Source organism: Centroberyx affinis, unplaced genomic scaffold (assembly GCF_046629955.1).
Source record: "Centroberyx affinis isolate AG114_WGS23_722 - 3 ecotype Tasmania unplaced genomic scaffold, CSIRO-AGI_Caff_v1 ptg001020l_1, whole genome shotgun sequence".
NCBI lineage: Eukaryota > Metazoa > Chordata > Actinopteri > Beryciformes > Berycidae > Centroberyx > Centroberyx affinis.
The window spans coordinates 91,314-117,987 of record NW_027279580.1 but is presented as its reverse complement, the minus strand read 5'-3'; the positions used below and the strand labels follow the sequence as shown (position 1 = coordinate 117,987).

The 26,674-nt window shown below is 41.0% G+C and overlaps 2 protein-coding genes across 3 annotated transcripts; both read right to left on the bottom strand.

Annotated features, from left to right (window-relative positions):
- Positions 1–1,490: 1,490 nt before the first annotated feature.
- LOC139646926 (eukaryotic translation initiation factor 5B-like) lies at positions 1,491–14,007 on the bottom strand. Of its 2 annotated transcripts, none has more exons than XM_071522723.1 (11): positions 13,979–13,997; positions 12,069–12,312; positions 11,797–11,877; positions 11,399–11,532; positions 10,115–10,168; positions 9,960–10,008; positions 9,529–9,789; positions 9,334–9,440; positions 8,953–9,001; positions 3,496–3,957; positions 1,491–3,377 (listed from the first exon to the last, which is right to left on the bottom strand). In XM_071522723.1, the coding sequence occupies exons 2-11, from the start codon at positions 12,217–12,219 to the stop codon at positions 2,818–2,820; spliced, it is 1,908 nt and encodes a 635-aa protein (XP_071378824.1). In that variant the 5' UTR covers positions 12,220–12,312; positions 13,979–13,997; the 3' UTR covers positions 1,491–2,817. The 2 variants fall into 2 exon arrangements, with proteins under 2 accessions (XP_071378824.1, XP_071378823.1); XM_071522722.1 differs by having other exon boundaries at positions 1,492–3,377; positions 12,069–12,293; positions 13,979–14,007.
- LOC139646920 (GTPase IMAP family member 8-like) lies at positions 13,374–24,334 on the bottom strand. Its single transcript, XM_071522711.1, has 5 exons — positions 23,970–24,334; positions 22,134–23,077; positions 19,623–19,674; positions 15,582–16,387; positions 13,374–13,436 (listed from the first exon to the last, which is right to left on the bottom strand). Exons 1-5 carry the CDS (start codon positions 24,016–24,018, stop codon positions 13,374–13,376), a joined length of 1,914 nt encoding a protein of 637 aa, XP_071378812.1. The 5' UTR covers positions 24,019–24,334.
- Positions 24,335–26,674: the final 2,340 nt, after the last annotated feature.

Genomic DNA, 26,674 nt, shown 5'->3' with positions numbered 1-26,674 from the left:
TTATATTATATGTCCTTTCTGCTGGCTTTACTTGGGTGTTGCTCAATGCTACTGCCTCCACCATAGCACTCAAACAGCTGGACACAACCTGGGGCTGGGTGGCATGGGTTTTGACACAACAACACAAATGATAATGATAGGATAGAATGATAGGATGTTGTATACAAAGTATACAACATCCTATCTGCTTCCTCCCTCCCTCCTGTAACTCCTCACTCCAAACTAGGCTTGTGCATGAGAGGGACAAACTTAATAAATTCCAAATCTTTTACGCAGCTCAATCTAGTTGTAACTAAAACATTCACGACTGACTGACCTTACTTGTGCAGTTCGGACAATTGGACGGACAATTGAATCGAACAACAAAACAACTGGCCTCCAGTATTCAATTTGGATTATGGCTGTTTCCAAAGACCTGAGCCTGAGGTTCCAAGCACAATGTGATAAGACAGATAGACAAAACATTACAGAGGGTAGAAAGACACACACAAAAAGTGACATGTTGTGAAGATCAAACATGCAGTCTAACAGCGGCTTTTGTGTTGGCCCGTGACTTCTGTCAAGTTCATCTTTTCATTGCTGGAGTTGTTCACAACGGCCAAACTTTCTATTATTTGTCCTTGATATGATGACTAATGACTTTGGAAAGGACAAGTCTGGATTTGAACCCACAACCTTCCACATGAAAGGCTGGTGCTCATGTCATTATCATGCCAAATGATATTGCACAAAAATTGCACCAGTGGTGTATGAAATATCATATTTGGGTTCAAAATTTTCACCTTTAATTATAGCCTAATGAGGCCATTCAATATAATTGATTGATTCTTATTTATTTTGAAGCATTTTGAACAGCTATATGCTTCTCCAGCAGCTGCGGAACAACTTTTTTGACCCCCCGTGCAAGGGCGTCACTTTGTGTTGAAAAGTGGTGGGGACATAAGGGCTCAGATGAAAAAACATTTTTTAAACGGTCTTCAACATATGCGATTTTAGGCAATGTAACAGGGGGATATGGTATGAGGTCAGAGTAGATAATTACAGTGAGAATTGTATAACAGCGCATCAAAAGGCCTAGGCTACTACAGAGTCGACAATACTAAAATACTCAGCATAAAAGGCACAACAACGTCGACCGTACAAGTACAGTCATCCATATGCATCACATCCACAGCTGCAACACCATGTCAATCGAACAATGCCAATATCACATCTGTAGAAAGCACCAGTGCATGTCAGTCAGCCCAGCGATAACAATATCCAATATCACTGCCCTAAATTATGACAAGGTAGAAACAACTGAAGGAATAACGTTTACAATGTTAGCTAAAGATAATAAATCATCCTTATCTTTAGATGGTAAGTTATACCTTGTTGGTTAGATGCTGCACACTTTTTGTTTTAGAGAAACAGAGTGTTCACGAGTCAAGTTCAACCAATCATGACTAAGCATAAGGTTTAAATATCGATATGTGAGAACATGAATTAAACTGGAGCAGGGATTAGATTATTTATATTTATTTATCCATATTAATTTTAAAACAAACTCAAATCATTGATTTGATTTTTTATTAATTCTTTTAAAATTCCACACAATTAATTCATACATTTCACACAATTAAACTCAAATACCACCCCTGTCAATCTCCTCCACTAGGGGCCGCCACAGGATAATCAATCATAGAAAAGTACAGTAGCTAGCTACACACACAGACTGTAAAAAGAAATATGGAAGTAGTCACCGTGATGTCACCCATTGGTTTGTGGAGTCCCGTTTTGAAGCTAAAAGTTGGGGATTACGTGTTGACAAGTGTGCAGCTAGCACGAGAGGGGTTTCCCACAGAGCCACAGCGCCGCCTGCTATTGGTCCGTGATCAGCGAGCTGCGCGATCACTGGACAGGTGACCTGTCAATCACACCCCAAAGCACAGTCTGCTTTATCGTCTATTTTACTCTAAATGGGACCATAATTTACAAAATGAACATCATGCTGTATTGAAGAAGACTTGAACCTAGCGATTGAGACCATAAATTCATTAGGAAAGTGTTTACTGAGGTAATAAATCAAGTGAGAATAGGGTCATTTTCCCATAGACTTCTATACAATCGGACCTCTTTTTGCAGCCAGTGGAGTCGCCCCCTGCTGGCCATTAGAAAGAATGCAGGTTTAAGGTTTATTGTGCAAATAAACAAAGCGTTCTCATTTGTTAGTTAACATTTCTTGGTGCCAGCTATTTTTCAGAACATTTTTAACAAATTATGCTTTTAAAAAGTGATGGGGACAAAATCGGCCATTTCAAAAAGTGGTGGGGACATGTCCCCAGTGTAAATGACACCTATGCCCCCGTGATACGCGCATCAACACAACATTTTCACGAGAGCGAGCCCACGTCCCGGTCTGCCTCCACCACATCCCTGCTGTGTCAGCAGGGATGCGGTTAAACCTGCATCCACTGGGTGTTTCTCCTCCTGTAGTGCAGGAGAAGCACTATGTGGCCATAGTCTGTCTGTAAAATTATTACGAATTAGAAAAATGTTCCCTGATTGCACATACAAAATAATGCAATTTATATAGTGACATACTGCTTTTTAGAACTCTAAATTGCATATGACAGGCACAAGAAAGGACCACCACTTCTACTATCTAAAAAGCTCCTCTAAAAATAAATGACAAAAAAAGTTTATAGGTTATTGCATGCACAACGATATTGGCCAACTGATTTGGGCATCGCTTTGTCATTACACCCACCAACCCACCCACACACACACACACACGCATACGCACACGCCTTATAGGTCTGTGTGATTGAGTTGATTTCATTTAGGACCCTTCCACCCCATGTTCATTTTATCACTCATTTTCTGCAGCAGCTCAATAACTGTGTTCTGACTGGAGCAGAGCTGCTCCAAAGCTGTGGTGATCTTGTGCTGTGAGTCAGAGATCTTTTGCAGGCTGTTAACCATGATGATCTCCCTCCTCTCACGCCTCCTGTCTTGGGCCTTGTCTCTGCCACCACAGTACTGGCTACCGGAGAACCTCAGCTTTCTCTTTCTGCTGAAACTATGGGTCTTCTTTTTGGGGTTGTGAGGCACTTGAGCAGAGCAGTGGGATGCAGACAGGTTTGGGATTGAGGAAGGAAGGCAGGGACTTTGTGATTTGGGCAGCAGAGTATTTGTTGGTAGATTGTCATTGGTGTTTCCAGTAGCAACGGCTTGACCGTTGCCTTCAGATCCTGACTTAACACAACGTCTCTGTCCTCTCTCCATTTCGGTCCCCGCCTCTCTTCTCTCCCCTTGTCTCTCCTGCTCTCCACTCTGCTCTGTTTGCAGCTCTCCATCTTCTGTCTCTTCCTGGTTTTCTGTGATCTCTTCATGCTCTGTGGGTAGAAGAAGACATGATGAAATTAAAAAAAAAGATATTCAAATCAATCCTTGAAGTATATTCATAAACGAACACATTCAGGGAAAACACAAAAAAATGTATTTGATGCAAACCTTTGATCGTGTTGACACGCAATACATTTGTGTCTTTTGCACTGACTGACAGGAGAGGGCAGGAGCTGAGGTTTGGAGTCTGATTGCTGGTTGATGCAGAATCTCCGGCTGCATTGTGGATGTTGGGTTTGACATCTGGGGGTGAGGTCTGAGTTGCAACAGCAGGCATGGACAGAGGTGTTGCAGAAATCACTGTTTCAGTGTTGACTTCTTTCTCTCCTCGCTGACTTCCCTCCTTTCCTCTCAATCTCTCCATCTCCTCCTCTCCGTTTTCTTCAACACCTCTACTGGAGACAAAGATGGGCGTACTTGACATCTGGTTGGCATCAGCGTCTATGTGTGCTGTGACAGAGGCGTCATCTTTTGCTGAACCATCCTCTTCCTCTCCCCTCTCTTCTTCACTATAGTGGATGGTCTCCATTCCATTGTCTCCATCCTCATCCAATGGCATACAGCTACTCTCTATTCAAAAATAAAACTTAAGTATTACATCATATCAGAGCAGAATCACTTTAATTACAAAGTTAAATAATATACAGGAATTTGTTTTGATGATTTTGGTCTGTCATCATGTTGACAGACAGACTAGACCAGTTACAATTAGATTGTGTTAGAATTAACTATTGGAATTTATCAGCAGGCAGGTGACACTATGCTAAAACCATTATAAACTCTATGAACAATCTGTGAAAATTCTTAATAGAAAACCTACCATCACTGTATTATCAATCAAAAGTATAAATTATTTACCTCTGACAGTTTTCTGTTTTTTGCAGATTCATGCTAACAAAACATTTTGGCTAACAGGCTACTGTTATACTAAAAGACAGCTAACCTACTGCAGCTTAGCAATACAGCAGAGTGGATCTATTCTTATCAATACACTGGATTAACAAGGTGGTTATCCTGATTATTCCAGGACTTTAATAACTTCAACTACAGACTACTGATGCTGCACAGCTAACTAGGCACTGTGGGACTGGACAGCATCTGTACTTGTCTGTGCATTTGTTTCATACAAACAAGTACAGTGAGGCAGTCCTCTATCTGTTTTGGTTGAGGCTCCTCCTTTGTGCCACGAGTCAGTCCTGCACATTTTGTGCCAAATCGCAAATAGAATAAACACATAGAAAACAACAAAAACAATAAACCACTTTTCACTGCTACTGTCTCATTTTTCTGCAGCCATACTATGCTATCAAAATTAATTTGAGAACAAGCAAATAGTAAACATGTATATGAAATTGTATAAGTATTTTCGTATGGGACAATGAAAGGACAGATTGATCATATATTTCTGTTGCCTACTCTCCTCAGAATTAGGCTTACAAGTTATATCTTGAAATGTAGTAACTGTAATTGTCCTGTTTTTACTCAATACAGTACAAAATATAAGAACTACAATACGCAATAAATACAATCCTTACATTACACAATGTACACTACAATACAATTTATAATGCAATATACAATATAACATACAACACCAGGAGCATGAGTGTTATGAATAATATAAATGCTAAATGATAAGTGATATATGGTATTGCACAGTAGGTAAGTGGTAATATGATATAAGTAGTCAACACTGAGGCACAGTGGTAGTGCAGTGATGATGCAATAACAAAACAACAGTCCAACAACTGTACAATAACTACAGTGTCTTGTGGTTAGAGGTTTGCCCAAAAATTCTCCATTGACTCTCACTTCAACACATCAACCCAGTCTGATGTCTCCAAGTGTGTAGCATGTGTAGACTATTATGTTACCTATGATAACTTCAACTGTATTGCTTTACCACTGAGTCCCCATTCATTGTCCCCCACATTGTATGATAACTTTAACTGTATGACCTGCTTTACCACTGAGTCCCCATTCATTGTCAATGTGGCACAAAGTCAACGTTACAGTGTGACTAACTAACAAACGAACTAACGGACTGAGACCGATTTGGAGCCCTTTGGTGGGGGACAATGGGCCTCATTCACGAAATGTGCGTACGGTCAGATTTGATCGTAAAGCGCATGTACGAGTGTTTCTACGAACACAGTCTGATTTATCATTTTTGTTCTTACCTGAATTTGTTTGTTGGTACGAACAAAGCTCACGTGTGCTTTTAAACATGCGTATACGTTTGGAAACACGCGGGAAGGCACTTAGAATACCTTATTCTTTATGCAAAATCAATTACAGTAGTGCCAAACCTCACTAACAACAAAATGTTTCATTGGCCAACATTTGTAAAATAAAAAATAAATAAAAATAAAAATAAAAAAGACCTAATCGGCTACTGATTATAACCAGCTTGGTCAAAGTGATTCATCTATATAAAGGACCCAAGGGCTCGCTGTCAAACCCGGCAACAATGGCGTATTTGCAGTTATTGGAATACTTGGCTAATCGTGCCATGAGGAGAAAGCGCATCTTCAGGGACCGTGCAGACATGTTTGCAGAGAGGGATGAATGGCTGATCATGCGGTTCAGACTACCGAGGCCAATTCTCCTGGATCTCTGCAACACCCTGGAGCCACAGCTGACCAGGAGAACAAACAGGTCCCAGCCTGTGCCGCCACATGTCCAGGTGCTGTCCGCTCTGGGTTTTTTAGCTACCGGGACATTCCAGAGGGAGATAGGTGATCGAGCGGGCATATCACAGCCATCAATCAGCCGCACGCTCCCAAAGGTGTTGGATGGTATCATCAATCTGGCACCACAATATATTAAATTCCCATATTCTGCAGAAGAACAAATTCAAATAAAGAGAAATTTCTTTGAAATTGCTGGTATTCCAAACACCATCAGGGCAATAGATTGCACATGTGCGCATCAAAGCACCATCTCCCATATCCTTTCCGTTTTTTAAATTGTAAACTGTGGGAGGGACCCACGACTCGTTCATGCTTCAGAACAGCAGTGTGGGCCTGCGCCTTGGCCAGGGTGCTGCTGGAGACGCATGGCTCATTGGTAAATTGTTTTTCCTCACTGACTAAATGGAAATTCAATTTACAGGATTTCATGACTAACTACTTTATCTCTCACCTACCTGTAGGTCAGTGGTTCTCAACCTTTTTGAGCCGCGACCCCCCAAAGAATGTAGGTTGGGGTTCGCGACCCCCTCCCTCTCGACTCACCCTTGAAACACACTGCAGTGACCCGCTTCACTTCGGCGCCCTGCCCTGTTGGCACTGCTGTTTACACAGGCGCCCATGGCACGGAGCTCGGCGCGTATTTAGCCTATTTTCTCTGCGCACGGGACGCAGACTTCATAGCAGTGGAAGATTGAGCGACCCTCTGCTGCAAACACACGCGTCTCTGCTCCCTGTTTGTCCCAAGGGTTACTATCACACATGACAGCTACCAGACGCACACATGACAGCTACCAAACGTACACAAACCTTGCGTTACTGACCAAAAATATACAAAACAAGTCTAAATCAATTTGGATTTAATTACAGTTTTAAATTTTATTCAAGATCCGACAGCACAACTCATAGTAGCTAGGGAATCTGTCGGAACCGCCGGAACCTTCCGTTTTTCAGTTGACGGTGTACTTTCAGGTGGCCCACGTTCACACATCTCTTCTTGGTCCGCATCTTGAGCTGGCAGACTTTTTTTGAGAAGCCACCGCTCCATATTCAGCCACTTTATTGCAGTAGTTAGCTAGCTTGGCCAAGCACCTGTCACTGTGCCACCCAATCTGGAGGAGACGACTTCTTGGCCCCCTCCAGTGTGCGCGCGCACGCATTGACACACTCATTTCACTCACTCACTCAAATCTGTTTTATAATGACTCTATATTATATATATTATATATTATATCATTGGTATGGGAGATTTAATGGAAAAATCATTCTCAAAAAAGATTTATCAAATTTTTTATTTTTTATAAAAAAAAATAACCCTAACCCTAACCCAGGACCCGCCTATTGGAGCTGACAACAGGCCTGCTGTTCAACTTTGATCAACGACTAATTGCTCGTTTTTGAAGTAAGGATGCATAACTGGGCGTATACACATGAGGCAAATTCAAACAGATTTTTATTTATTTTTAGCATTCAGAGCTGAACTTATGTCCTTCAGCGTGTTTGACATTCCTGCCAGTGTGGCCACAATTTGGCCAATACTTTGCAATATCATCGCTTGATTCTGTAGGACAGTGGCAGACACCACCTCCGCCTGTGGTGGTGCAGTGGTGGTTGAGGGTCTCCTCCGGCCAGCAGTGGCAGCAGAGTCCAGTGGAGCCTGTGACAGAGGCACATCCACAGCGGCCGACGACGATTGTGCCTGACCTATAATAAAATAAATAAACAAACATGACTTCCATTTTCCTCCATGCTCTGATGAAGGCCACTAGCCCTGTTTGTTGACATGGCCAGAATAAATTGGTGCAATTGAGATTAGTCAACTTTGTCCTGAAGATCTGTGTGTGTACTACCTTTTTACCTTTGGGTAGGCTATTCAACGTTGGAACTATAATAAATTGCTTCAGAATTATTTGAGGTCTTTGTCAAGATTATCCAAAATATTGTAAATACTGTTTTCTTATTTTCTAAATGTTTTATTTCTAAATACTGTTTTTTATTTCTTACTATGCAAAGTTGAGTTGGCTCTGAGACCAAGAATTTTGTTACTGGTAATGATGTACATTGTTATCTAGTACATGACAATAAACTTGAACTTGTAATGGGTTGATCACATGAACGCCATACAAACACAACTTACAGTCTTACCATCTGATGAAGATGCAGCCTGGATTTTATCTGTGTCCATTTCCAATTCCGACAGGACACCCGATATTGAGGTCTCTCCAATTATGCTGCTTATCCTCTGATCCATTTCGGATAGCGTTCCAGTGCCCTGCCCTCCTCCCGTGGCTGATAAACTGCGCCTACTTGTTGAGATCCTTTTTTTGCAGTCCATTTTCATTTCAAACCACTTTTTTTTTTAACCTCAGCAATGGTGCGTTCTTCTGCAGAAACAGCATTGACCGCGTTGGTAATATCCTGCCATGCTTTGGTTTTATCAGTTCCCGTGACGCCGCTGCTTACGCATTGGAAAATTATATATTTTTTCTCATCCACACATGAGAGTGAGACTTAAATTTCGCTCTCCGCAAAGTTTCTCTTCTTCGCTCTTCTTTTGGCCATGGTTTACTTGCACATGACCCTTCAGTCTGCACGCCTTTTATGGTGTTGAACAGGGCGTTTAACTATGCAACGATTGGCATTCACCATTTGATACACCTGTGGTCCGCACAAATCGAGGTTGTGAATCCGACGTTGGTCTTTTCTTACGAACAGAAATACGCAAAATATACGTGGAATTTACGAAAAGATTTGTGAATGAGGCCCAATGATATATTGAGGTAAATATTCTACACATAGGGGCTTTAATTACACAGTCGATACACTAATAAGTTAATTTTGCTTAATAATCAGAAGAACAATAACATTTACAAACCTAGTACTGGATGTCCCGTACAGTTGGATGGAAAAAGATTCCTCTTGGCCTAAGAACAGAATACATTTGGTTTTCAACAGAGCAATGAGAATATAGTCGGTCAGTAGTAGTAAAAGCATCATCATCATCAACAGTGCGAAGTGTGTAACTATCTCTCTTTTGAGTGTGATTCCTTTGTCAACAAAATGAATACACTTACAGATTGGATTCTCGATTCTACAGATGAGAAATGACGGACAACAGAATGAATATACAGATTTTGGAATAGAACTCTACAAATTATCTTGGGAGATAAAACGTCTCAAGTGTGCTAAGAAGACAGAAGCAGACACAAGGGAGGAAACAACTCAACAGATGTAACAACTGCCTTCATCGCCTTACCACTGGGAATCTCTTGACAGGTATTTCTAAGCAGCTCCTCTGCTTAGCCCCACTCTTCTCCCCCAACTCCTCGTAACCTGTGAGGATGAACCAATTGCCCTTCTCTCCTGCGAGTAGAAGAGAGGAGTGTCAAAGAACCCCAATTCTAGAAGAAAAAGGACTGTCTGATAAAAGGATTCCTACAAGAAACGTCACCTTCAAAAACTCTGTTGTCATCGTCACCGGCAGCTGCGGCAGGCGTATCCTCATCTTCCGTTGCCATTTTATCTTCCCCTTCGCTCTGCCTGTCCCCTCCTGAGTCTTCATCCTCCCCTCCATGTTCATCACCTACCACTTCTTCCTCTTCCTCCTCTGTAAACGCTGCCAACTCTTCTGCTGCACTTCCACCGCCTGGATGCCAGTCTTCATCTTTCTCATCATCTTCTTCCACCTCTTCCTCGGATTCTGCTTTTGACTCTTTGACAGGGATACAATGATATGTAAACAGTGAGCAATGAAAAATGTTCCTATTGAACAAATAACACTGACAGAATATGTCATTCCAAACATCTCTACCTATCTCTGTCTATTTCTGGTTTTGTAAATACTGCAGTTATAACAAGCAAGGCACAAAATATGATACAAACCTTCAGAGCGGCTCTCTGATTCACTATTTGGTGATGGAGTTTTCTTTTGCTGGGAATACAAATTTTTTTTTTTTAAATCATAAGACAAGACTCATCACTGACATCAAATTCGTTTTTTTAAAATGAGTATCACAATGTAGTCTGAAGTTTGTTACCTTTTTGCTTGCAGCTTTTCTCCTTATAAACCCAGGAGTCCGCAAACTACCTTGCTGTAGACAGATGGGGGTGATGTGAAAGGAAGATAGCAATATTAATGATTTATTTATTTTTTTTTACATTTTTTTCAAAGGGTGGATATCTCATTTTGGAATTAAACTCTTCATAGACGGTGCGAAATTACAGAAGAAATGGGATGCGAGCCAGATGCAAACCCATGATGTTGCAAATTTAGCCCGCTGAGACAGGAGGAACATTAGTTTGTTTACATAGAAATTGTATTTTTGATTTCCTTGTACAGTCTCTTCAAATGAAAATGATGTCTTTAGCATTAATGCCTTAGACGTGGCAGAGATTACTTTTAGCTTTTCATAATTTACAGAAATGGGGAGAAAATGCTGTAAACCGTAGGTTTATACACAACGATAACTTTTTCATTAAAGGAATAGTTTGGCATTTTGAACCCTGGGCCCAAATAAAAAAATTGTAAAAACCCAAGCTTTCTGTCAGCAGTTATTTTTGGATTCTTCTGGCTCTCGTGGAGCTTACACCGGCTTAGAAGGTAATGCGTCTCTGAGAAAAAATAGTTCCTATCCAAATAGAACACAACTATTGACGGAAAGCTTGGTTCTTTACAATTTTTTCAAGATAACATCCTGACACCGGTATGATTATACTGTGAGCGTCGTGTTTTGCCGATTCGCCCATAACAGCAGACCATGAGTTTTACTCTCCAGATATATGAGATATAAGAAAAGGCTACACAGTCTTATTAGGACTATAGGCCACATATGTTTATTTTTCATCAAAACTAATTTGTATAAATGTTTGTGAAAATATGATATATTAATTGGGTAATCATTTGATGTACTATTAGGAGCAACACCACATTAAAAACACATTACTTCTGGGTCAGAATTAGGAAAATGCATTTGTCTACGTACAAATCGTGTTTTACGACTGGGGATACAAACATCAAAAAGTCTGACTGTAAAAAAAATAACTCTAAACTCTAACTTAGATGCAAAATGAGACCTGAAGGCATAAATTGACATTTGTAGTCGTAAATTAAGGATTTCAGGGTTACAGTCGTATTTATAGATTTACAGAACTGGCTTTGGGTTTTCAAATTAGTTTATTATTTAGTTTATTGAACCATTTCACAATCTTGGGTTTACATACTCTTTGTTTTTGGGGAAACAGAGCTCCATAGATAGCCTATGCATCCTCCCTGAACACAGCTAAGCGTGTTATGTTGTGTACAAAAGAGAAAAGGTTCTCACCTCAAGCCAAAACTGCAGAGGCTTATTCTCAAAGAAGATAGTAGTTTTCCATTTCTTACTGCAGCCTCTCCCCGCAAACTCCTCAAAGGCAGGGGGAGCAAACCAGCAGCCCTCTGATTCTATACAAGCCTCACCTGAACAAGAGCGCAGCCCCAGACAAGAAGAGAACAAGAAGAGAAAAGGGGAAAGGAGATAAGAAAAGCAGGAAAAGGAAATATTAAGTATTTAGTTTGTGAATTGTTCGATAACTTAACCATGAATATATGAGCACAAAAAGGGTCAAATAACTTATCAGGCAACAGACATTTTATCTTCGACACTTGGAGCACAATCACTTTTTTCACTCGAATGCATAGAATCATTGAGGAGAGAAGTTTAGAAATGTAGTTCCCACTTACCGCTGGCCAGCTTTTCTACATCCAGCAAGCCCTTTTTGCTCCCACAGGTGACAGGCAGCAGGTCAGAGAACAGGCTTCTCTCTAGATGTTGCATAAATTGACATAAATGCCAAGTTGAGTTTATAGGAGTTGCTCACAACTGACGTGTGTATTTCATAACTAGGATGTTTGTAACTCTATAAGCCTATGAACCTATTTGTCTCACACAGTTGAAGAAGTATTTGATAAATTGATGCTAAATACGCTTTTATGTCACGGACAGTGAGACTCACTCTTGTCTGGTGTCCTCTGGATGTGGGTGTCCTGGGTGGATGGGCCTAGGGGCTCACTGCACTCCTCTTCCTCTTCCTCCTCATCGTCATCATCACTACCATCATCTTCATTATATTGCACTCTCTTTCTTTTCCTTTTGTTTAACCTCATCTTCTTCAAGCTCTTCAACGGGTCTCAGTCTCTTTTCTTTTCCTCTCCCCCTCTTCTTTAGACCTCTAATGTTCCTGTCAAACATTCAGCCGTCTTTCAAAAAGGGGATGGTTGAATTCAGATTGGCGTTACTTCTACATAGCCTAGCTCTGTTACAGCGTGTTCTACTTGTAGCAAAGGCTTGGTTTTAACATTGGTAGGGACGTTTTTTCCGAACATTGTTCGTCGTACTACTAATGTGCATGATAACACACGCGCACACAGCAAGTTTCTTCAAAACTGTTGTAGTAGTCAACTTTATAGCACAACCGCTGGTTGACAAAATCAAATCATGTTCGGGCAATGGCCACACGCTACAGTTACACCTTACTAACTTGGAGTCTTATTGTTTTCCTGGTGTGATGGTAAGACTGTTAACTAACACACTCCAAGTGCGCGCGGTCACTGGACACACGACGTACAGTATTAGTTTGTGTAATATAAAATAATTTGTTTATAAATTATATATTGTATCATAGCTGATAAGAGACGGTAAAAAGGGTAAAAAGCTATGATACAATATATAATTTATAAACAAATTATTTTATATTACACAAACTAATGATAAAATAACATAAATTATAGCATTACTAATAATTAGTAAACATTATTAATGATCATTTCATTGTTTGTTAACAGTAAAATAACTATTAACTAAAGTTTAATTAACTATCAATTTACCATTTATTAATGATGGTTATTATAAAGTGTTACCCATTTTTCTTTTTTTTGCGAGCTCTGTGTCTGGAAAAATGACAGGGGCTAGCTTGCTACCACAGTCGGCTGGCCTGTATGAATGGGAGTGCTGCACAGTGTGATAGACACTTGTTATTTCTGCTGCGGTGTTCTTGTCTCTCTGGGAATCATCATCATTTCGTTTCAGAACAAATAAACCCAGAGATCTGTCATCTCTTTTTGAGACATTGTTCTTGTGAAAATTATTTGTACTGTGTCGCTCTATGTATTCGCCTCCGCGCGAAATTGAAAAAGAACTCTTGCAAAGAATGCAAAAAAAACTCTGTGAATCGCATTCCACTGGACTTATGTAGATGCTGTTTTCCATTCAGTGGTAAAGCTACAGCTTCTTTTCTTATCAGCAGTGCCCATATTCTGCCTCAAATTCGATTGCTGGTCAGCGGCTGCTGGCTGTAGCCAATGGGAGCCTCGTGCTCTCCAGCCTAAGCCAATCAAATGAGCGGCTTATTTTTTGATAGCCGGAACCAGAAAAAGTAACAGAATTAACCCTTTGTTGAGTTGATAGAAAAATACAGACTTTTAAGACAAAAGCCGTCTGAGATCGCTAAAAAAATAAGGTAAGGACAATTCAGTACTCCCTTACCCAAACCTACGCCATAGTTTGCTCAAAAGTCTTACCAACATGAGAAACTTTGGTCGACAATGAAATGTATTGCATTTACCTGAGCAATGTTTATGCGGCTTCATTAAGGAAATGCTGTTTCAGTATGTTTTGAAGCTTTCTTGGTTGTCCACAGATGATTCTGTGTGCTAACACAATAGTGTTATGTTACTGGCTACAGCAAACAGCTCAGTAAACCCGGAATCCCTGTACAACTGTAACTGTATACCGTGTCCACGTATGACTCTCCTTTACTTGTACAAAGCTGTAGTAGCGTACAAGTAACCACAAAATATACGTAATATTATTTTATTCAAAAACTACGGAAACAACAAGATTTTAGGTCAGGAAGCGGCGCCTTACCTCGTCAGCTCATCCTAACTCAGCAGAGGAAACGAAACTGAAACTAGCAGGCACTCCTATAAAACCACAGAACCACCCATCTTCATCCAGCAGCAACGCGTTACTCTGCTTTACCACCAGAGGGCGCCAACAAGTTATTTGAAAATAACACCGGACTCTAAAGTACAATCATATTAAACCTACTAACTACTAATGATTAGAATCACTAGATGAGGTAAACATCAGGAGTGACGTCACATTTAAATGGCATTTCACACAATATATATATTTTTTAAAGAAATGCTTCTCCAAAGAAAAAAATCACTTCCTATTTTCTTGCTCAATTTAAAAGGAGACACTGACAAGAGATATATAAAAACTCCATCAATTGGTTAATGAAGCACGACAGTTTTTTTTTCTTTTTAATTATTTGAATGATTGAACAGTATATATTTCTACAGCACAAAATGTTGTATTAGCTGTGTTTTACAGGTGTGCTACATCAATAGTCAACATTAAATTCAACCTTAAATGACAGAGCAAGAAAGCCATAAAATGATAAAATGGAACAATAAATGCATTATTTGATGTTACTGAATTATTGATTTAGGATCATTATCAATTATTATTGATTGATTTCAGGTAGCATATGTTTTGTTTCTTCTCTTTTGGAATGAAAGCCATCATACATGCTTCAATATCTCAAAACACTGTTATTTCTGTATTTTTAACATCTTGTCTCATTTGTGCTGAAGTAATCGGAAATCTTTTTTGTAAAATCCAAATCAAACCTATCCCCCCTACCGGGGCCCGGATATATCAACCACAGGGCCCCTGGGCACACATGTCCTATTAGGCCCCTCTCCTTTCGGTACGCACCCACACACCATAACTCAAGATACTAGCCTGTTCTCAAATACTACAAACGTAAACCTTTTACAGGTTCAAACTACATCTGAAACTCAGTTTTAGCTTTTACAACCTGCCATTCCTTCTATCTAGAACTCGCTCATTCAATTTGAGAGTGATAACATTTGTCCAACTTCAAGGCAAGCTTTAGTTTTATGTGGTGGGGCTAGAATGTGTTTACATTTGGATTGCAGGTTGTGGCTTTAAGGAGGCGAGGTGACAGGTGGCGGGAATGAAGGACCAAAAAAATGTTAAATGTTGAAAATGATTGAAAAGGTTTGACTGTCTGTGCCTAGACCCCCCTGCCCCACCAGTATATAAGTAGTGCTCTGTATCTTAGTTGGATGATATTAAATGCATTGCTCATAAGCATACAATCAATAGGTGGCAGTTTAATAATTGTGGTTGGGGCCTCCGTATCAAAAGAAATCGTGTTTAGGTCCCCCTACGTCAGTAGAGGCCTCCATAATAATTCTACACTGTGGCCTATGGTTAGGGGCCTCAGGCAGGTAAGTGTGTGTCAGGGTCGTGCCTGGCTGCACATCTGCACATTTCAATCAAAATTTGTGAAATGTTGCAAAATGCATTCAACATGGATGCAGCAATATTTTGGGGCCCCCCCTGGTGATCTGGGGCTCCGGGGCATGTGCCCTGCATGCCTGGTCAGTAATACACGCATGCCCCCTACCAGAAACAAACACACAAGAAATGCTACTGCCAAGGCCACCATGCATCTGAAATTCTTCATCTCCCTTTCGGCATCCGCTCTTGCCTTCTCCTCCTCTTGTCTCCACAGCTTCCTCTTTTCCTCCACCAGCTCTTCCCCCTGGTAATGCTCCTGCAGCTTTGTCTCCTCGCTGCTGATCGCTTCATCTCTCTCTTTCAGGAGGATCTCCTGTTTTTCCCTGATCGTCCTTTCCTCCGTGGGGTAGAATTCCGTGCGGTAATGGCCCCCTCTGTTCAGGGCCACCAGGGTTTGGATCTTCTTCAGGAAACTATTCACCTGCTCCTGGTCCTCTCGGTCCTTGTTGTTGAAGACGTGGAAGCCGCCGCTGCACTTGCGTATGAAGTCGCAGAGGTACTCGTCGCTCTTGCTGATGACGTCGTTGATCGTTTTTCCCTCCAAACGATCCCCGTGGGTGAACAGCACGATGGTGTAGTCCCACACCTTTGGGCCGAACTTCTTCTCGATCACCGCGTTGGTTTCTTGGTCTTCCTGAGTCATCCTTCCCAAGGGGACCACGACCACAAAGACGTGCGGCCCCGGCTCCTGGAGTTTGACGCTCTTCAGAATCTCGCGAACAATTTCCTCCTTCTTGCGGTGGGTCTGAAACAGACCCGGTGTGTCAATCACAGCGATAGGGTTCTTGTCAATGAACCCCTCCGCCTTCTCGCAGTACGGAGTGACTCCCTTCAGCCTCATGTCTGATTTAAACTTCTCTCGTCCCAGCATGTTGTTCCCACTCGAGCTCTTGCCTGCCCCGGTCTTCCCAAGCAGCATGATCCTCAAGACCTCTGGCTCTGTAAAGTCAACAAATAACACTTCACTTTACAATGGCTTTATCCCAACATGCCTTTCTCACCATCATCGTCATTGTGTGTGTGATTTCCTCTCTCATCTTTACTAACATTGTCAATGTTTGATGTTCAACATTTTGATTTTATAATAGGGGTTATGCCCAACTTACTTCCGCATTCTGTTAAAGCAGATCCAGTTCAGTTTACTTTACTGAAAGCTCAATGTTGTACCAGAGCTACGTGTGGATATGGCATTGTTTTATTCACGGTGTTTTCGGGAGCTGCCAAAGATGAGCATTTCAAACTAGTAAATCTGTTTTAACAGAATACGGAAGTAAATTGGGCATAATCCCTATTGGTATACTAACATCAAGCAGGTGTTCAACTTGCACAATATCAATGTGTATTTACAATATTTTGCAGATGTTAATACACAGGTAAATACACTGGAATAAGGACAATAGTTCCAACAAATCCAATAAAAAAGGCTTACTACACTTAAAATGAAACAAAAGTACACTCATGGCAGATGGAAAAGAAGTAAGGATAACATTTAACACATTGTGATTGTTTCATGTCTTGACTGTGTTCATTTTCAGTTATGAGAGTATATGTGTATTTGCAATTTATCATATAGACTGACCATTATTTATTCAGCACTATTTTCGTCATATTGTTGGAGCCCATATTGCTCCTTCACATGGCGTGTCTGAAGGAAAGTAGAAGAAAAGTGTAATGCCAGCAAAGAGCACATGTAATGTACAACTCACCAGTGCAAATGATTGGTGCTAAGTGTAACTGTAAATGAGAATTACTAGATGATATTAACAGGAGTAATGACATCATGAGATCATAATGGGAGAAAAAGTTAATCAGCCTACTGTGTATGATCAGAGAAACCTGTATGTGTGCATTTTAAGTCATATCAGCCTGAATATTGTCTACAATGATGTTCTGTGGTAAACATAACACTTCCCCTGCTTTCCCCTGCTACTTTTACAGACCCATGTTTATATCACACAGCCACTCAGAGTGCACATGGGTGTGATTTACTGGAAGGAGCTGAGCTTCCTGAACTGCTGAAACAGCGAGGCGTGTGATTTAAAAACAAGAGTTGCCGAGTGGACAGTTCATACAAGTAAAACCCTCAAAAAGAAAATCATGGGGTTTCAGGAGTTGTTTGCCCCCACCCCCCACTGCTTTCATGAAAGTGAAAGTAAAGTGCAGCATGAGAAACTCATCACTAACTCATCACTCATCAAAGTCACATTCACCCCTTAAACTTGCGGAGGTCACAAATCCTCATATTCCTTCCTGTGTAAATCTATATTTGTTCTACCGGTGTTTCCAGAAGGTGTTTGTGTTTGTGGGCAGAAGCAATTGAAAGGTCTAACTTTGAAGTGTTAACTGTTAAGAATTGAACTTACGTCCCCTTGGATTCTCTTGCTCTGTGTCAGACATGCTGTCTGGGTTCATGGCAGAAGGAGATGCAGCACTGTCCAGCTAGGCCCGGTCAGTAGGCTATAGACAGACAGTACACCAAGTATATTTCCAGTCTTTACAGCAGCCTCTGGGCAAAGGTTGATGTGTTGCCCTGGTGACGCCTATAGTGTCTTCGTAGCTGTTCTTCTCGACAAACTCTGATACCCACTGGTGAAGTCTGGTTGTTTTCGTCCCTTCTCCAACTTCCTTCCAACGCAACGTTGAGGAAAGGTTGAAAGTGAGCAACTAGTAGCAGCACTCTCTTGAAACCCCTTGTTTCCAGTGAGCAAGTGTGAAAGTGAAAGAATGGATGAAAATGAAATGAGGGCAGGACACTGACTCGCTGAGTTTCAAACGGACTTTCAAGAGGTCAAGAGTCTAAGCTCTTAGTAGCTCATACACATCATTAAACAAAAATAACCCTCTCTCATAGAATGATTGCTGGCATAAAAGTACAACTCATTATGTAAGTGACATCAGCCAACCTAAGATCTTTACATATAAAATTATTTTTAAACAGTTTTTTAAAATGCACGTTTTGGAATTAAACCATTCATTTGAATTGTAGTTGGCTATTGAATGTAACCAATACAACCCACATACTGTAGCTCATTGTCTCATGATAGTCAGGCTCTGTGTAGAGGGTGTGTGCAGTGGTGGATGGCTTCATTCATCACACTAAATTAATTTATGCTTCCACACCTATAAAGTAAAGGTGGGAAGTAATGTTTTGTTTAACATTTATTTAACCAGGAAGCTCAATCAAGAACAAATTCTTAATTCCAATATGGCCTGGCAGTTAGATGGTGAGGAGAGGCCTGATAAACAGTGTGTTTGTCTAAATGAAACAAGGGAATTGGGGGAGTAAATTGTTGCTTCTCCCTAAATTTTCTCATGAAAGTGCTGTTTCCTTTCATTTACCTGAAAATCAATTAAAAAGGGGATAATTGAATAATATGTGCTTAACGACCCCCTGCTAAAATGATCCCTGTACAAAATCCGGTGTGAGCTGCAGATTGATGCAAAGAATAAGTTTGATCCAGACCATACAAGCAGGTTACTTAATTTTATTAGTCAGTTTTCAAACAAAGGTACGGAAGCCCTGAGGGGCAAGGGGAAAAAAAAGTTTGCCAATGTCGGCCAAAACGTTTATCTTGTTAAGTTTAAGAGATAATAACTCGTACATACGAGATAAACGTAGGTTTTGGCCGACACTGACCACATATTTTTTTTTACACGTTCCCTTTCAGGGGCGCCGCATTTACGACTTACAACTTATATCACATTTCCTGTAGCCTACCTTACAGTGTTATATAGTATAAAATAATATAAAATAAACAGTTTGAATAACATTTGCTAAATGTTTGCTAAATATTTATACATTTATAATGGGCTCTGTCCATTAAATTGTTTGGGAACATGCATTTACACAGTACTTGCCTTTCTCTTCTCCTCCAATTCTTCCGACCCACAATCAACACACTAACGGGATTTCTCTGAAGTGGCTCCTTGGCATACTTTGTCTGAAAAAAGTGTTTCTGACGAGTAGCTGTCAATATTCATGTTTGGATATTCCATAGAAATACAAACACAATATTGCGCAATGAATCTTTCAGTTTATCCACAGACAGGCTCTCCCATGTAGACAGACTATTTCATGTCCTGGTGACATCTCATGTTAATAAAATAATGCGTGGCCACGATTTAGTAACGCGTGGGAATGAGATCCTTATGTTTGGCACTGAGGAGTATCCACCGCGCTGCAAGTCCACATATAGCGCTGTGCGCCCTTTCAGCACCGTGGAGGCCTGGAGAGCGAGACACAGAAACGGGGGGCCATGAGGGAGGTGCTTTAAATTCTAAAATTCTAAATAAACTTCTTCTAATAAACTTCTAATTTCTCTTAGAAAACATGTTCAAAGACCATTTTACTAATCAAACGCCCTGTCTGGAATAACTTCACCTTCCTATTCCTGCTGCGAAAGCTCCAAGTTCATCTTCCTCCTGATCCTTTTTTCTCCAAGCAAGAGAAAACATAATTTACATAAGGTCACCAAATTGTACAGTAATGTGGAAATAAAAATATCGCACATATCGGATCATAAATTAGACCTACTCATGTGTGATCAATCAATAAGCAGTATTGCGCTTGTATTTCTGTGGAATAGCCAAACATGAATATCGACAGCTACTCGTCAGAAACTCCTATGCCAAGTAGTAGTATGCCAAGGAGCCGCCTCAGAGAAATCCCGTTAGTGTGTTGATCGTGGGTTTATACTATATACCACTGTAAGGTAGGCTACAGGAAATGTGAGATAAGTCGTAAGTCGTAAATGAGTAAAAAGAGTTAGTATCTTGCACTTACGAGATAGGCTGACATTGCCGGCAAACTTTTTTCCTCCTTGCCCCGCAGGGCTTCCGTACAAAGGCCACCTGACCCGCAAGCACAGATCCTGTGCAGACCCACGGCACGCCCTCTAGAGGCCATCTGATGAAGCGCAGGCTCCGTGCAAATGGTCCATGAGTGAGTAAGTGACTGATTGAGTGGCCTGACTTTGCCACTTTCTGCCCCCGGCCGCATGGCGCACGTCATGTGTAGGCTGGTATCAGTCTCAGCCAGTCAACTACTTAGAAAATATGCTCATTCAATAAAATGGCTCCAACAGCCCTTGCTTTTACCGGCTGCCTTATTGGTGCTTGCAGCTATATTTTTGTTAATTATTATAGTTCAATACTATATTGTGCTGAGACGAGCTGGATGAGCCCAGTGGAGTTTGTGAAGGAGGGATCATCTCAGCCAGAAGCCTCTTGGAAGAAAGACAGCCAGTGGGAGGGGAAACCACTCGGTGTCCTTCTTCTAGTTTCCATAGGCTACTTGATTGCCATATCAACACAGCTGACTGGAATTTGCCTTGTGTAGCTCAGGTTAAAAACATATAGCAACAGAAGTCACTTAATACGCAATTTCATACATACCCACTATCCTGTTTAATTTCACCTATATTGAGAGGTCGACCTTTGACCTTTCAAGGATACAAGCACTCCTGTGGATCTCTGCACCACACTATAAAAATCACAGCAGCTCAAACACCACTTAGTGAATCAAAAGCACCATCTAGTGGCAAATACACGTTACTGACTGATTTTCATTTCTTTTGCAGGTTAATGATAATGGGAGTAAAACTAAAGCATCTGAGGGGGGGTGGTCAGTAACCAAAAGTCGACTGTACCAAAGTAGTTTTTTGTAGGCTCATTTGCTTTGGAAAAAATAATACATTTGCATGGAACCTGCACAAAGACAAAACACATCAAATGTAGAATGTAGAAGATGAAAACATATTAATTGGAATTTCTCACTTTTTAAGAATCAACTGTAGGCCTAGTTGAATTGCAGTTTCGTAAATACGAAGCACAATGTGCTAAATAAATTGAAACCTATCAGAATAGTTGCTTTAAGGTTATTGCTCTCAACTACACTGATGCTGATGTGTATATAGTAAAACAATCATGTCGGGCAAGGGGCACATGCTACACTTAAACCTTGCTAAGTCTTATTGTTTTCAAGACTGTTTAATATCAAATATCATATTATATTAATCTGGTTAATATCATCTCCCTGAACTGGAATTGGAACTGGAAGTGCATGTGAACAGACTAGCAATCCATACTCTCAAGCTGTGTGGCTTCTTGTTTTTCCTCATAGACCTGTGACAGGCTGCTGCCCTGATACTGAATTCGCCACATTTAAATGGCATTTCACACAATATATGTATTTTTTAAAGAAATGCTTCTCCAATGAAAAAAATCGCTTCCTATTTCATTTTCTTGCTCAGTTTACAAGGGACACTGACAAGAGAAGAGATGAATAAATACATACATCAACTGGTTAATGAAGCATGACAGGTTTTTTTTTCTTTTTATCTATTTTAATGATTCAACGGTATTAATTTCTACAGCACAAAATGTTGTATTAGCTGTTTTTTACAGGTGTGCTACATCAATAGTCAACATTAAATTCAACCTTAATCATGACAGAGCAAGAAAGCCATAAAATGATCAAATGGAACAAAAATAATTAACATTATTTGATGTTATTGTATTATTCACTGATGGATTTCTGGTAGCATATGTTTTTGTTTTTTTTCAAAATATTCTCTTTTGTAACAAAACCCATTATACATATTGAATATCCATCATGGATTGAAATATGCTTCATTAATTAGCAATGGATGCTTCAATATCTCAAAACACGTTATTTCTGTTTATTTTTAGCATCCTGACTCATTTGTGCTGAAGTAGTCGAATATCTGTTTTGTAAAATCCAAATCAAACCTATCCCCCCTACTAGCACCCATACTTGTGGTATCACAAAAGCCACACACACAAGAAATGCTACTACCAAGGCCACCATGCATCTGAAACTGGACATATTCTTCGCCTCCCTTTCGGCATCCACTCTTGCCTTCTCCTCCTCTTTTCTCCACAGCTTCCTCTTTTCCTCCACCAGCTCTTCCCCCTGGTAATGCTCCTGCAGCTTTGTCTCCTCGCTGCTGATCGCTTTATCTCTCTCTGCCAGGAGGCTCTCCTGTCTTCTCCTGATCGTCCTTTCCTCCGTGGGGTAGAATTCCGTGCGGTAATGGCCCCCTCCATTCAGGGCCACCAGGGTTTGGATCTTCTTCAGGAAGCTCTTCACCTGCTTGTGGTTCCCTTGGTCCTTGTTGTTGAAGACATGGAAGCCGCCGCTGCACTTGCGTATGAATTCGCGGAGGTTCTCATCGCTCTCGCTGATGACGTCGTTGATCGTTTTTCCCTCCAAACGATCCCCGTGGGTGAACAGCACGATGGTGTAGTCCCACACCTTTGGGCCGAACTTCGCCTCGATCACCGCGTTGGTTTCTTGGTCTTCCTGAGTCATCCTTCCCAAGGGGACCACGACCACAAAGACGTGCGGCCCCGGCTCCTGGAGTTTGACGCTCTTCAGAATCTCGCGAACAATTTCCTCCTTCTTGCGGACGGTCTCAAAAAGCCCCGGTGTGTCAATCACAGCGATAGGCTTATCGTTGATCTCCCCCTCCGCCTTCTCGCAGTACGGAGTGACTCTCTTCAGCTTCATGTCTGATTTAAACTTCTCTCGTCCCAGCATGTTGTTCCCACTCGAGCTCTTGCCTGCCCCGGTCTTCCCGAGCAGCATGATCCTCAAGACCTCTGGCTCTGTAAAGTCAACAAATAACACTTCACTTTACAATGGCTTTATCCCAACATGCCTTTCTCACCATCATCGTCATTGTGTGTGTGTTTTCCTTTCTCATCTTTACTAACATATCATTGTTTCATTTATGTTCAACATTTTGGATTTATAATTGATATACTTACATTGTGTTATTAAATTTTGTAAATACATTACATTTCAAGTAGATATTCAGCTTGCACAATATCAGTCTGTATTTACAGTATTTTGCAGATGTGTGTTGACTGTTCATTTTCAGTTATGAGAGAAAAAGTTAATCAGCCTGTTTATGATCATGGAAACCTGTATGTGTGCATTTTAAGTTTTTAACTTCATATCAGCCTGAATATTGCCTACAATGATGTTCTGTGGTAAACATAACACTTCCCCTGCTTTCCTCTGCTCCTTTTACAGACCCATGTTTATATCACACAGCCACTCAGAGTGCACATGGGTGTGATTTACTGGAAGGAGCTGAGCTTCCTGAACTGCTGAAATAGCGAGGCATGTGATTTAAAAACAAGAGTTGCCGAGTGGACGGTTCATACAAGTAAAACCCTCAAAAAGAAAATTCACAGGGTTTCAGGAGTTGTTGGCCCCCATCCCCCACTGCTTTCATGAAAGTGAAAGTAAAGTGCAGCATGAGAAACTCAACTGTTCTTACTTTGAATTCTATACCTAAGAACATGCTGTAAAGTCACATTCACCCCTTAAACTTCAGAAAGGTCAGAAATCCTCATATTCCTTCCTGTGTAAATCTATTTTTGTTCTACCAGTGTTTCCAGAAGGTATTTGTGTTTGTGGGCAGAAACAATTGAAAGGTCTAACTTTGAAGAATTAACTGTTAAGAATTAAAAGAGTTCATTATATACTTACGTCCCCTTGGCTTCTCCTGCTCGGTGTCAGACATGCTGTCTGGGTTCATGGCAGAAGGCGATGCAGTACTGTCCAGCTATCTTCTAGGTAACTACTGACTGACAATATATTCTGTCAGCAGGCTATAGACAGACAGTACACCAAGATCAGCTGCCCTATATTGTATCTGTATTTCCAGTTTTTACAGCAGCCTCTGGCCAAAGGTTTTTGTGTTGCCCTGTTGACGCCTAGAGTGTCTTCGTAGCTGTTCTTCTCGACAAACTCTAATGCCCAAGTCTGGTTGTTTTTGTCCCCTCTCCAACTTCCTTGCTATTACACAACGTTCAGCAAAGGCTAAAAGTGAGCAACTAGTAGCAGCGCTCTCCAGCACCCCCTGTTTCCAGTGAGCAAGTGTGAAAGTGAAAGAATGGATGAAAATGAAATGAGGGCAGGACACTGACTCAATTCAGGAGTTTCAAACAAATTTTCATGAGGTCAAGAGTCTAAGCTCTTAGTAGCTCATGCCCTCGTGCTACACATTATGTATTATAGGGGAGTTCATGTAGCATTATATGGAGCTTTAGCGAAGGTTCAGTCTGGAAGACTATCTTTTGCATGCTTAGGCTGTATTTTTACTTCTCATACCATCCTGCCATTCACATCTCTCACACATGCTCACTCATTATTTCCTTGCTGTCTTTTCCCGGCCGTCAATTGAGATATCAGCTGTTCACATCAGCTGGTCACATCTATCCAGTGGCACAGCGACACACCTCCATTGTTAGCCTATCATCTTGCTACTGTCTTTTTAAATATGTTTCTCTCTCCGCTTTAGTCCGTTCATGCTGCTGTTATGCGCACCCCTCCACCTCCCCGTCACCGCCCAGTCTTCGCAGATTCATCAGCTTCATCAGTTTCAGCAGAGTCATCAGCCACCACCACCACCAGTGTCTGGACTCCACAGGGGGATTTATCTTGCTGCTGCTCAGGGCCGGTGCCCCTCGATTCCAAAATCTCCCTGTAGAGTCTAAGCGCCAAAGACTCTTGTTAAGTCTTAATTTTCACTATATCATCTGTTATAATAAACAATTATCTTTACTTCATTCACTTGTCTCTCCTGATTGAAGTAGCATTCATCCCATATTCAAAGTACAAAACCAGAGAACAGTCTTCCCCTTCTCCCTCTGCTCCTCACCACCTGATAGGTCAACACACCCCACCAAATCAGAGTGCTCACATACAGATACAGTAACATCTGTCATCTTACCATTCCAGAGATGCCTATATATGTAATGTGTCACCCATCATCAGTGATGTTCAGTGTTAGGTTGTGAGGCAATATGGCTGCCTGTGGCATTCATACCAGATAAGGAGGAGGAAGAGACTGATAGATTTGTCCTCTGTGTTCCCCCACCAGGGACTTGTGGGAAGAGTATTTGCACTGAGAAGAGCTGGATGAGCCCACTGGACTTTAGCTGCGTTTCATTAGTCATTTAACCAGCCCTCCTTCACTTCCCCTCGGCACTTGGTAATACGTAGCACCATACATAACGCGAGTGGCCACTTGCAGAGCAGGGGGGCAGGGTCCGAGGGGGAGCACAATATTTGAAACGGAACGCACTTGCCCTTAAACAGGCCTAATAATTAATAATAAGAATAAATAATAAAAATTACACAGAACAATGAGTAATGAAATATTGCAGATGAGTTCATTTCATAAATGTCTAAATCCTCTAAATATTGTTTGTTTACTTGCATTTATATTTATCACCTGTTCGTGCACCGGAAATGACGGACGATCACAATGCATCCTGGGAAATATGCGCTTGTGAAGTCTACATCGTTGTTGACTCGCTCCCTCGACCCTTGAATGGTCGATCACAAAAAGTTCACTTGAGTTATCAGAGTGATGGAATGACACTTAAGATGGAGGAGGGGATTCCCCCGAGGGGAAGTCAATGAGGGCCGGTTGAAATGACTAATGAAACGCACCGTAGGGCTTCTTTTATTTTTTGCCATATCAACACAGCTGATTGGAATTTGACTTAGTGTAGCTTAGGTTAAAAACACATAGTAACAGAAGTCATTTACTATACAATTGCATACATACCCACTATCCTGTTAAATTACACTTATTTTGAGAGGTCGACCTTTGACCTTTCAAGTGTACAAGCACTCCCGTGGAGCTCTGCACCACACTATAAAAATCACTTCAGCAGCTCAAACACCACTTAGTGAATCAAAAGCACCATCTAGTGGTGCTTTTGCAGGTTAGCAATACTAACCCTAACCCTCCAGACAACGGGAGTAAAACTAAAGCATCTGAGAGCGAGATCCACAGTACAGTACAGGTCAGAATTGAAAGGTAGACCACCACAGTAGGTTTTTGTAGGCTCATTTGCTTTGGAAAAAATCAGAAATTTGCATGGAACATGCAAACAAATTAAACAAATGAGGCAGAATGTAGAATACAGGTGCTTTTTCAAAACATTCTTTGGAATTTCTCACTTAGTTATATTACAGTTTTGTAAATACAAATACAAAATGTGCTTAATAAATCAAAACCTATCAAAATAGTTGTTTTAAGGCCTCAACTACACTGATGCTGATGTGTTGAAGCCAGTTTGCTTTTTGAATTCTGCAGGACAATCCAGCACAGATGTGTGGCCCTGCTCTCCCTATTAATAAAAGGTCATCTATTGAGAAGCATATAAAGATGTTTTTTT